Source organism: Lampetra fluviatilis, chromosome 11 (genome assembly GCF_964198595.1).
Source record: "Lampetra fluviatilis chromosome 11, kcLamFluv1.1, whole genome shotgun sequence".
Lineage (NCBI taxonomy): Eukaryota > Metazoa > Chordata > Hyperoartia > Petromyzontiformes > Petromyzontidae > Lampetra > Lampetra fluviatilis.
The window spans coordinates 828,891-842,570 of NC_136285.1; the positions used below are offsets into that span (position 1 = coordinate 828,891).

Sequence of the window (13,680 nt, forward strand, 5' to 3'; positions counted from 1 at the left end):
TTGTGTTGTTAAGACCCTCCACCACCCGATACAGAAAAACTAATACAATTGTCACGTGTATAAGAGTTTAATCCTCCAATTATGATTGCTTAAGGTCACTGGTAATTATCATTCACACTGAATTATGATTTCCAAATATATATCACGCTAACATTTCAGGCAACGACCCTGTCTCAAAGCAGGGAGATGGCAGAATACTTTGAATTATACTTTGCAATATTGTACCTTGGAAACTAAAATACCTACTATAATCACCCAGGAATGTCCTTAACGCTCGTGACGTCACTCCACATCGACCAGCCCCCCTAATTAATATTCGTGAGCAGGTGACGTCCTCCAAATGGACACCCCCCCCACCCCTCCTCATTAATAATCACGAGCAGGTGACGTCACTAAACATCGATAAGCCCCCCTCATTAATAATCATGAGCAGGTGACGTCCTCCTAATGGACACCCCCCCCCCCCCCATTATTATTACCTACTATAATGAGCCAAGAATGCCTGTGTGCATCGCTCGTGACTTCACTCCACGTCGGCCAGCCCCCGTCATTAAACTTCATGAACAGGTTACGTTCTCCACAGGGACCGCCCCCCATCATTCATAATCATGAGCAGGTGAGGTCACGCCACATGGAGCACCCCCCCCCTCATTAATAATCATGAGCAGGTGACGTAACTCCACATCGAACAGCCCCCCTCATTGATAATCATTATAAGGTGACGTCCTCCAAATGGACACCCCCCCATTCATAATAATTAGCGGCTGACGTCACTCCACGGGGGGCTGAGGCGCCTCCTCCCCCCTCCTTGGCATCAACTTACAACCCTCACTACAAAGGCAGAACCCTGTCACGTGATTGAGACATATAAGTAAAAAGGACGTCATGATGAACAAGGGATTATGACCTTAAAATGAAATAGGTCTGTGTCACCGAGCCCTTAAAAATTGCACATGAATGGATGCAATGAATATCACGTCTGCTTTTCGCTTGCAAGTTTCAGATGTACTGCAATACACCCGTCCTTGGATGGGCAAAGGGCTAGCAATTTATATTAAAGGATGAAGTAAAGAAAGTCCGCAAACCAGGGAGGGCCATCTTATTTATATTCATGATTTCATGGAGCAATTCTTTCTTCTGGAAAGTATATCTGCATGGTTTGCCTAAAAAATGTCTGCAATTCCGATTTCTGTGATTTTCACAAACAGTTTATATGTGTGTGATAGGAGGCTGAAAGGTCTGTGATTATTCAAATGAGGTTTTTGTTTCTGAGGAATGACTGAGGAACCATTCTGTGATTTGAGGCATTATATTTTTGCATACACAGTTAGTGAATGGGCTGGTCACACGTTTTTGATGAAATGCAAAGTTATTAATTACAGGAATTTATTTAAAATGTGGGATGGAATTTCACAAGTAAATATGTAAAGAAGTGCACAAGAGCATGAGGGATCGTTGTCGGAAAGCTGAACTAGGTAATGAAGAATATGAAGTCGATGCAACTGAAGAAGAATGTTTTCAATTAGTGCATATTGCCAGCTAGAACAGGGATTAGAAACATGCCCTGGCAAAATAGAATAGAATATGAAAAGTGTGCAAAGAAGAAATACAGAGATGCATGCTCATCATAAAACTGAGATGCAGAAAGAGGACCAGATGGATCAGGGAACAAACACAATTCAGAGATGTCCTATTCAATTTTGATTTAAAGCTTTCGTGACTGCAAGAATCCATACTAAAAAAAAAATATATCATATATTATTTTTTGTTTTATTTAATTTTTCTACCTACGTGACTTTACCGAAAGAACCAAAGAGTATGTCCTATTCACTGTGAGGAATGTGTGGGCTTGGACAACACATTGTTAGATGGGATGATAACCATTGCACAAAACTGGTGTCAGATTTAGTTATTATTCTACTATATTCTTGCGATTGACAATGTTTTATTATAATTACTACACTTGTTTACCCATGAAAGCTTCACTGAGTTTCAAGACTGGAGGGTCCTGCCAAGTTTTTATAGTTGGGGGAAATGTTTCTGTGTGTGTAGTCCTATTTAAGTAATTTGCAGTTCATTTTTTTGCATTGGTATGTTTAGCCAACATCAATGACAGTTCAGATGTTTTAAGCTGTTGGAGGAAACCATATAATCTGGAGGAAATGCATGCAGAACAGGGGGAGAACATACAAACTCGACACAGAATGGAGCTCGAGTTGGGAATTAACCCTCGGCTTTTCTTGCTGTGTGACACAAGTGGGCCACCATTCGGCCACCCTGCCATCATGATAGAATAGCACCCGCCCGAGAGGATGAGCACCAGAGATAGATACATTATATCAGTTAATGTGCAGGAGTGGTATGGATTCTAGCATTGAAGGGCCATGACCGATGACATAGGCATGGGGAGGCCTTCATCCACCAGTTCAAGTTCATTTATTAGGTATAGCCCTGTGAGCCATTCGGCTCTTGAATCGGGTGCAACCGCAACAAACAAAAAACAAAAACATGTACAAAAAACATCTTAAAGTGAATATGTGAGTAAGTGCAAACAGAAAATCCAAGAAAAGACAGCAAAATATTGCAGAAAAAACACCGTACACCAACGCTATTTACAAAAATCCCAGTGGGATGCAAGTCAAACAACAACAACCACAAAACAACTTAGATTAAGTCCATCAGTCTACATCTGTACTACAACAAACAAACATGGCTAAGCCAATACACTTTTCGAAATGACCAAAATAAAGCCATGAAAGCAATGAAAAAGCAATCATAGGAACTGTGACGGAATTTGCACAATAAATGGCATAAACAACGTGTACTACCAAAACCCTGCAGCCATAGCTGGCTGCATGAGTCACTCCACAACAGCAGGAGCATCAATCGGAGTATTATAATTTTTCAATGCACCTTTCAGATCAGCACACTAAATCAAACCCAGGTCATACTTTGTAGCGATCATCTGGAGCGAAACATTTTATTTTAGGCCACTGAATAGCACTGGCAGCTAGGGGTGTACAACTCCTCTAGAGCAGTTTTGAGTGAAGATCTCATAGGTAGTGACTCAAGTTTCAATTTATTGGCAACCATTCGATAAACAGCAGATATAATGATGGCAGTTATATAAGGTGCTACACTAAATTACGTTAATATATCATGTCGGTGTTTCCCATATGATTTCTGCAAAGTGTTTAAGTGTTTTCATGTTATTATTTATTACAAATGGGGAGCCACGGTGTCAACATGTTAACTACCTTGTAGATTCGATCCAGACCATAACGCCTGTATATTAGGAGTTTTCATGTTCTCCCCTGGTCACGTGGATTTTTCTCCAGGTCCTCCAGTTTTTTCCATCCACATTTAGAAACATGCGTTTGGCATGTTTGGCTGCTATACATTTCAACATAAGCCACTTCACTGAGCTATCATTTGTGGCTAGGTAGCTTCTGAGCAAGAGTCATATTGCTCAGTGGGTCTTACCTGCTAAAATAAAAAGCTTTTTTTTTTAAAATGCTTACTCAGGAAAACTTCACTGAGTAATATTAGCAGTAGGGGATGATGATAATTTATCGCAGTAGTAATTTGCGGGTAATTTTTTAATTGTAACCATGACGCCTACACAAAATGGTCCACTCTTCTTTAAAATACGTCATAGGATCTTTAACATCCACTGTGAAGCAGACTCCACATATCATTTTATAGTTAATATACATGCAGTATTAACTAGGGTGGCCTACCAGATTTGAACAGCAATCCTCTGCAACAAGGTACAGACATGCTACTGCTGGGGCATACTCTTAGGTTTTTTCGGTAAAGTCACGTAGGTAAAAAATAAAAATTAATTAAAGTAAAATAAAAATAAAATAAAAATCACGACGTTTCGGAGGCAACACAAGCTTCCGTCTTCAGGTGCTGGGGCATGTTGCTGCCATTAGTAACTTAACATCATCATGTTGTATAGACTTCACTCAAGCAATCAGGACTCTGAGAATTACACATTTACATCTTCATTGCTCAGATGCTTTGTAAGTTATTATTTGCAAACTGCTACGTTTCAGGAATAAAAAAATAGAATGTATATACTATTAAAGGAACACCTATTGTATGATTTATCTTGAAATGGTATTTACGCATTTAAGCAATTAACCAAATGAAACAAGAAAGCAGGTGTTATTGGTATCAATTCTGTGTTAAAGGATGGCAAGACAAATGACGTCTTTACTTTCCGTGTTGACCTCTAATTGCAGCATATGTGGGGATCGTTGATAACCGCACTGAAGTTGGAAGTTTTGTCTACTACACTGTCAACATTCAAACTGTAATAAAAAGTGGTAAGTGGGAACAGGTGTTGTTTTTTCGCAATACAATCATGATCCATAAACGATATTTGGGTTAGGCTATGTAATCATCCGGCCAATATTTTGTCGTTAAGACCCTCCAACACTCTACACAGCCATATTAATGAAATTGCCATGCGTATAAATACTTAATGTGTCAATTGTTGTTTCAGCGAAGCAGTTAGTGGAATAATAATTGGCACCACAAACTTTAGCATCAATTAGACGTGACGTTTCACTTAATTAGACAAAAGCATGGTGGCCAATATTGCTATATGCCATTATCACTCCTGTGCACAACCTATAAACTCTTGGAGCGCACATCATCCTCCGGAGAATCATCCCCCTTGTCAAATCTGTGATCCCTGAAGAACAAGCTGGATTCCGGCCTTGGCACAAGCTGTGACCAAGTTTTGGCCCTTGCAACGAACATTGAGGCTGGATTCCAGACGAAATCCAAGACTGGTGCAGACTTTGTGGACTTGTCATCAGCCTACAGCACAGTCTGAATTACGGGCTTGATGTTGAAGCCCGAAACCATTCCCTGCCTGAAAAAAAACAATAAACCTGATATGGATGATGCTGAGCAATAGGCGACTGCGTGTCTGTGGGCAACAAAGCCAGCTCACCCCATTTCCTCAACAATGGATTGCCACACGATTTCAGTACTCATGCCAACTCTCTTTGTCAAGGCCAGTGGCATGCCACCAATCGAGTCATGCAAATTTGTATATGCGGATGACCTTGCCCTAGCAACGTAAGGAGCCACTTTCAATGACATTGAATCCACTCTGAACAAAGACCTAAACACCATGGGGTAAGATTTCCACAATTAGAGGCTCAAGCCAAATCTCCACAAAACAACAGTCACTGCATTTCACCTTGACAATAGGAGGGCCAAGCACACTTTGAAAGTGATCTACGGTAACCCTGCGACACGACCCTACTCCAACCTATCTCAGAGTGAAGCTGGACCATATGCTAGCTAACCTTCCATAACCACCTGAAAAAAGTAGCTGCCAAGACCAAAACAAGGGTCAACTCTGGTAAAAAAACTGGCGAGCAAAAGCTGGGAAGCATCAGCACCAGTGCTACGGACATCAATGATGGCCCTTGTGTACCTTGTTGCCGGATACTGTGCATCAGTATGGACCAGAAGTAGTCGCACTCGACTTGTTGATGACCAACTGAACAGTGCAATGTGGTGTATCACTGGAAACGTCAAGTTGACCCCAATACCCTGGTTTCCGCAACGTTGCAATCCTCTGAGAAGTCCTGCAAATCGAGGAAAACAGTCGCGTTCCCATTCATCAGGACCTCAATAACATCCCTCTACATCGCTTAAAGTCACCCAAGCCTTTGAGGACCCATTTGCTTCACCTTAAACGCAATACGAATTCAACACTAATGAAACTTGGAGAGCTGAATGGAGTTCAAAAGACTTCACGAACAAAAAACCTTGTAAAAGACCCAGTGCAGAAGATCCCTGGCTTTGATCTTCCACAAAGCTCATGGTCCATCTTAAATCGCATTTGCACAAATCATGGCAGATGCGGATACCTGACGCACAAATGGAAATTAAAAACTCCAGTGTGTGACTGTGGTCATCCAGAACAGACCATGCAACATACAACTACGCAACGCCCAATCTATATATACAAAGGAAACATCACAGCGATACACTCTATTGATGCAGTTATCTGGATTGACCACCTGAATTTGAATTTGTAGTTTTTGCTCTGCATCTACATCAGCCACATGAAAGAAGAAGAGTGGAAACTGTGCCCAGCATCTTCAGGACAAATTCCTGGATTATGTGCTGAAGATGCTTGTGAGCTGAAACAATAATACTTGGCGCATTAAATGTGGTGTTTTTTATATTCACAAAATGCTGTTTTAAAAACATTTTTATACACAATTACATACGTTATTGGCTATCTCAGGCTTATATAAATGTGTGTGTGCCTCTCCTAACTTTCATCACAAAGGCCAAGATCAGGCTATTCAACCTAAAGCGATACGCCGATTCATTGTGACCCGCTCATGTGATGGCCGGCTTGGCATGGAAACACCGCGACAGTACCTCCTGATGGGACGCAAGGGAGAGACGAAGGACAAGAATGACAGGTGAGTGGCGGGGACAGTGGCACAGCCCAGCAGTATTGCGTCTGCTGCTTGTTTGAGTGGTTAATGTTTTGAATCCTGCAGGCTGCCCTGGCTATTACTGTGGGTGGATTAACCATAAAATACTATGGACCGTCTGCTTCAAGGTGGATATTGAAGATCTATGCCGTAATGTGAAATTAGTAGGCCATTGTTTATTGGCATCATGGTGTAAATTTGCCAATTTCAAAATATTTCCAAAAAATGTCTCAATTGGAATTGAGTTTTCAATATAGATTTAAAGTGCATATCTGTAGTGGCTTCCTAATATCAGAAGGAAGAGCATTTCAGACAGCCGCAAAAGTGCATCTGAAAGCGCGCGATGCAGTAACCATATTGGTTCGATGGCCAACCAAAAGCCGCTGCGAAACTGACCGGAGTTTGCATAATTATATTTTTTGATGAAATCAGCAAGGTATTGTGGTTCATTTATGGCAAACACTTTGTGGGAAATGAGTGCGACCTTATAACATTAGTTTGGTAACTGGAAGCCAATGCAGCTGGGCGAGCACTGAACAGACATGGTCAGATCTTGCAGTACTTGTCACAAGTGCCAGAGAATTTTGTACATGCTACAATTTCGTAAATGTTTTTGCCAGACGTCCCAAAGAGTAGTGAGTTGCAATAATCAAGCCTTGTCGATACTATGCTACACACAACTCAATAGTGGTCGAATGTGACTAATCTAGGTTCAAAAGGCATGCCCTGATATGAAGATTGCAGGACCTGACTATATTTTGCATGTGGTTATCAAATGACATTCTGGTAGAGTATGGTGCCGAGGCACTTTAGATGAGTGTAAAACTTAATTCTGGAGTCTTCGACCGCCACACCTGATCCACACTTTTTTCGCTCGAGTGCCAGCCAGCAGAACCTCCGATGGTGTGCCCAAGCTCCTCCAGCCACGTGGTTGATGGCGCGGAATCCCTCCGGCCACCCAACGTGGTTCCGCTTCGTGACTCTACCAACTGACCACGAGCCCTTCCGGGATCCCACCTATATTCCCTTCACCACGTGACCCTGTCTCCTCCCTCTCACCACACCCTTCACCGAACCTTCCAGATCCGGCCTCCACATAGCGCCTTGCCGGCTCCGCCTTTAGGTTCCGCCCCTGCTCACCTTGCATCCGATTGGGCCCGAGGTAAGCGGCGGCCCTCACATATGCCCCCATACTGGGCCCCGCCCCCCAATACCCTGGGCTGTATGATTGGCCCAGAGCCGAGCAGCGAACTCCGCTTACGCTCGCATTACATGACCCTCCCCCCCTCCCGATGTAAAGGACCAGCCGGCCCGGCTGAATCAGGATGAACATAACGCGAGCGACGGCAACACCCCCAAGAACAGAACAACGGAGAAGACAACAATAACGACGAATACAATCAACGAAAGGGAAGAGATCTGGAACGAGTGCGGGCCACCGGCCCGTCCTTCACGAAAATCGGTGCCCTCGGAGACCGCAGTACGGACGGGGTTGAAGGAGCGACGGAACCGGAATCATCCACTGCTGGTGGAGGCCCGTCCGTTGCAGAAATCGGGGCTCCTTCCAGCCGCAAACTCGGCGGGGTTTGAGGGGCAGCGGAAGCAGGTACTCCCATCGCCGTTGTAGGCCCACCGTGTGCAGAAATCTCTGTGTCCGGTAGGATTACCGTCGACCCGTCTACAGAAGGCACGACAGGCAAGCTAGCAGGTTGAACAGGCAAGGGCAGTGGCACGTCGGACGCGACAGACACTGGCAAGGCAACGTTAGGAGATGACGCATCGACACGAGGGGCAACATAGGGCTTCAATCGGGACGTGTGAACATACCAACGGCGCGACCCGACACGAACGCGTGCGGACTGGCGACTAGGAACCTCAATCAGCACCACTGGGCCTTGCCAGGGTTTGTGCAAATTAGGGGAGGTCCCCACCGGCACCTGTGGGCAGTGGAGCCAGGCCATGTCCCCCACACGCCAAGGGGACGCACGATGAGAGCGCCGGGCGCACCGTTCGTTCTGGCCTGGGTCTTGGCCGTAGCCAATCGTGCCGCATCCCGTGCTTCCGCCACGCGCCGAACGGACTTGTGAATATATTTGGGGAGGGTTTTAACAGGACCCTTCGCACGCGTGTCAAGCTGCACCTCCACAGGCGGCATATTCTCGCGTCTGTACATTAAAAAGAAAGGTGAATACCCCGTTGACGCATGTGGTGCCATCCGGTAAAGTGGAGAATACTCCCGGGATATGCAAATCCCAATTGGCCTGCTTCTCGCTAACCGTATGGCAGAGCATGGCCGACAGGGTCCGGTTCAACCGCTCAACCATCCCATCAGTTTGTAGATGGTAGGGAGAGGTCCGAACTTTCTTAGTGCCCAATGCGTCGCACACATCCCGCAGTAGGTTCGAAGAGACATTTCGCCCTTGGTCCGTGAGCAATCGTTCCGGCGCCCCCTTGTCCATCACATACCCGAATAGGAAAGCCTCCGTGATAGACGACGCCAACTGGTCGGGCAAAGGCCAAGCCATTGGCCATCGCGAAAAATATTCAACCCCGACCAACAAAAATTTGTTCCCCCGAGCGGACGGGGGAAAGGGCCCCAGAATGTCCAGTGCCACCAATTCGTTAACCCGCGTCACTTTAATCGATTGCACTGGGGGAACATACGGCTGTTTGGGGGGCTTTCGCCGGGCACAGTGGGAGCACGCCCGAATGTGCCCGACAACGTCAGTCGTCATGCCGTGCCAAAAATAATCACGTAATGTCAACAAGGTTTTTTGCACTCCGAGATGTAACAACTTCTCAGTGTGCAGAATTCGAATCAACTCATATCGCAATGACAACAGAACGACAAGGCGCCAGCGACCCCGCAAGTCCTCTCTCCACATCAACAATCCATCCCATCAGATGACGGATACCCCTTTGACTTGCAGCCTGACTCCGCAAGGCCGCAAACGAGTCATCGAGCAATTGTTCACGAACCCACACGGAACGCGGAAAATTCAAAACCCCATCAGCCGGCTACGGACAGGTGGAGTCTGCGGGCTTATCCACAGTGGACATGACAGGCTGAGGGGGCTGTGGATCCCGCGTGCACCTATTCGTGCCCGAGGCACACGCGCAGGCGGACCCATGTGGCAGTCGGGAGAGCGCGTCCGCATTAGCGTGACAAGAACCCCTACGGTATTGAATGTCAAACGAGAACTCCTGTAAAGTTTCCAGCCATCGTGCCAGCTGGCCAGATGGCTGGTCAACTTTCATGGAGTATTGCAAAGCTGCATGGTCCGTGCGCACAATGAATTTCCTGCCATACAGATACGGGCGGTATTGGCGGACAAAATGCATGATATATTTCGATTTAAAACTTTCGTGACTGCAGGGATTCATCTTCTTGGTTCTTTCGGTAAAGTCACGTAGAATGGAAATAATAAAATAATAAAAATAAAACATAATAAAATAATTCTCACGACGTTTCGGCCACAACGCAAGCAGCCGTCCTCAGGTGAAGAACAGGTCTGTCAGAAAGACAGCGTCTGAATGAACACCACCAGGCTTGGCAGCGTATATTTAAGCTGGGTTGGAGGGGGAAGAGCGCCTTGACAAAGGAATTTGCATATCAAGAGAAATTTTGCATATTTATGGGAAATGCAGGTATGTGATTAGTACTACTTATGCCCGTGCATTATGCAGGATTAGCAGCATCAAAGGGAGGGGATATGGGAAATGCAGGTATGTGATTAGTACTACTTATGCCCGTGCATTATGCAGGATTAGCAGCATCAAAGGGAGGGGATATGGGTAGCATTAATAAAGGGAAGGAGTGTTAATAGTATGTGGCTGCAGTAACTAAAACCACCACGTAAACAACTAAAGTATAAACTACATAGTATCATCAGTATACTAAATATACTCTACAATAAGTTGAGTTACTAAGAGTAATACATTACAATTCTACGTCGTAAAAAATATAATATGCTGCCATCTAAACTTTATTTTCTTACATCACACGAGTATACACCGTACTATATACTGCCATAGACAAACCCAACATTAAATTATATACTGTATTGCTATAAACCACCCTAAACCTTATACATTGTAATATTACACTATGTATTATTCTACCCACCCTAATGTATATCACACTGCTGTATATTCACTATATGATTATACAATTACGATACTATATATTACTTTGTACATTGTATTAAGCATATAAATTGTATACTATTTGTTATTATACACTGTACCATTGACCGTCGTGTATTTCGTTGCTTCCTCTTAGTATCTTTTACGTGGTGGTTTTAGTTACTGCAGCTACATACTATTAACACTCCTTACCTTTATTAATGCTACCCCTATCCCCTCCCTTTGATGCTGCTAATCCTGCATAATGCACGGGCATAAGTAGTACTAATCACATACCTGCATTTCCCATATCGCTCCCTCCCTTTGATGCTGCTAATCCTGCATAATGCACGGGCATAAGTAGTACTAATCACATATCTGCATTTCCCATAAATATGCTAAATTCCTCTTGATATGCAAATTCCTTTGTCAAGGCGCTCTTCCCCCTCCAACCCAGCTTAAATATACGCTGCCAAGCCTGGTGGTGTTCATTCAGACGCTGTCTTTCTGACAGACCTGTTCTTCACCTAAGGACGGCTGCTTGCATTGTGGCCGAAACGTCGTGAGAATTATTTAATTATGTTTTACTTTTTATAATTTTATTATTTCCATTCTACATGACTTTACCGAAAGAACGAAGAAGAAAAATGCATGATAGCCAACAATTCCCGCCGGGTGACGCAATAGCGGGTCTCAGCCGGAGAGAGAACGCGGCTCCCGTAAGCCACAACGTGTTCGACGCCACCCTTACATTGCGATAGGACAGCGCCAATACCCGTGTCACTAGCGTCGGTATCCAAAATGAAAGGCAAAGCGAAATCAGGGTAATCCAGCATCGGTGCTGACGCCAATCGATCTCGTAGGCCGCGAAATGCCTTCTCCTCCTCCAGCCCCCATTTGAACCTCTGATTCTTCGCCGTAAGGAGGTGCAGCGGCCTAGCGATTGTAGCAAAATTTAGTACAAATCTGCGGTAATAGGAAGCGAACTCAACAAATCGACGCACGTCCCCGACTGTGGCCGGAGTTGGTCAGTCCTGAACGCACACCGTTTTGTCCGGGTCCATGGCCACCCCATCAGGGCTGACAATGGGACCCAAATAGCGCACGGAGTGATGCAAAAGGTGACACTTCTTGGGCTTAAATTTCAATTCAGCGGAACGCATCCTCGCAAAAACAGCATCCAATCTCTGAAGATGCTCCTCAAACGTGCAACTGAAAACAATGATGTCGTCCAAATATATCAGGCATGTGTCCCACTGCAGGCCGGTCAACACGAGTTCCATTAACCTTTGGAACATAGCGGGTGCAGCGTTCAATCCCATGGGGAGACAATTAAACTGAAAAAGCCCCTGCGGCGTACGGAAAGCCGTTTTTTCCTTCGACGACTCGTCAAGGGGGAGCTGCCAGAACCCCAAGGAGAGGTCGAGGGTCAAAAAAAATTCGCCCCAGACAAGGCGTCGAGGGACTCATCCATACGCGGCAGGGGGTACGCGTCTGCAACCGACACTTTATTTAGCCTCCGAAAATCAACACAAAAACGCAGACTACCATCTTTCTTCTTTACCAGAACAACCGGAGCACCCCATGGGCTGTTAGATGGAGAGATAATGTCAGCGGCCAGCATATCATCCACCGCACCGCGAACGTGATCCCTCTCCGAGGGGCTCAACCGATGCGGATTCATACGTATGGGACTAGCATCTCCGGTATCAATGTGATGGGAAAGCAGCGAGGTGCGTCCCAGATCGAAATCATCCTTGCTAAAGTCATAGGAATATTTGGACAGCAGCGCGCGAAGCGCGGACCGCTGGTACACAGTGAGGGACGTGTTTTCCTGACACAACCCGGCGATCCATCGATCGTCCGGCGACTTAGAAGCCGAAACCCCCGCCACGAGACCCTGCCAATCTGCTTCAGCATGGGCTGTGAAAGCGGTAGTGGCATGGGCCAAGACCGTACCGGCCGGCACCACAACATTGTCTGCGCCTCCGTTCAAAACATGCAAAAACGGAGGCTGACCCGGACGAATAATTGTCTGGGCTGTGACCAGCGCCAGGCCGTCGGTAACAGCGTTGGATGGCGACAGCAACAAACCCGCCGCCCCCTCAACCCCAGGCACGGGTTTACGATAGCGCAGCGGAATGAGCATCTGCGATCCCGGAGGAATGTCGACCGAGACGTCGGCCAGCGCCTGCACCAGGAGGTCCGGGGTGGAACAGCCCCATGGTGACGGCAGAAAGAAAATCTTATGGCTAGCCGGCAACTCAATGCAACCCTGATCCACCCTTATTTTAATTGGCATCCTTGCCAGGAAATCGGTCCCCAATAAGCAAAGCACAGTGAGGGACCTGGAGATCAACACCGTCCCCGAAGCCGACACGTCCCCAACGGAAATGTGTGCTTCCACCTGGCCCACAATGCCCATACTCCCCCCGTTAGCAGCAACACACGTATCAAAAACCAGACGTACCCGCGACGCCAGAATGGATAGATGGAAAATAACATCCGAGACGATAGTGGTGGACGCGCCCGAATCAACTAAAATCCGCACATCAACCCCTTCTATAGAGCCCGGCACGGTAGAAGTCCCTGTGGCGGCCGCAACGACTCTGCGAGCCAGTTTCCACCACTGCGTGACCATCCGATGCGGATCAGCTAGAGTCCCCCTATTAGGACAGGCACCCGGAACATACTCAGATAACGATGAATGAGGTGACAGGCCTTGCCGGGTGTCTGATGCTTACCGACTTGCCCGACACGGGTCACCGTCCAACGCCGATGGCGCATCCTTAGGCGGGGACTCCGGGCGAAGAGGTGAACGAGGTCGACCCCAGCACTCGCGTGCGAAGTGTCCGAGATGGCTGCAGCGATAACACGCCATGTCGATCCACCGCCCGGCCCCCACAGCGTCCCGGCGATCCGCCGACGAGGGCACCGAGCGTGGCACCATTCCCTTCCGCGGGACCCATTGGCCCGCCGCCGCAGTGAGATCGCCAGGCCCCGCATTGTCCCGGATGAAGACGACCTTCGATGGTGTCCAACCAATGGGTTTCCCATCAATGGCCATCTGCGC

At 46.5% G+C, this 13,680-nt stretch overlaps 1 protein-coding gene across 1 annotated transcript in view; it reads left to right on the forward strand.

Annotated features, from left to right (window-relative positions):
* The window catches only part of LOC144934715 (complement C3-like), a 161,342-nt gene that overhangs the window by 143,818 nt on the left and 3,844 nt on the right, over window positions 1-13,680 (forward strand). Inside the window, exons 40-41 of the mRNA XM_078860768.1 lie at window positions 4,251-4,334; window positions 6,329-6,467. Coding sequence (XP_078716894.1) covers window positions 4,251-4,334; window positions 6,329-6,467 — 223 coding nt within the window. The remainder of the gene's footprint in view (window positions 1-4,250; window positions 4,335-6,328; window positions 6,468-13,680) is intronic.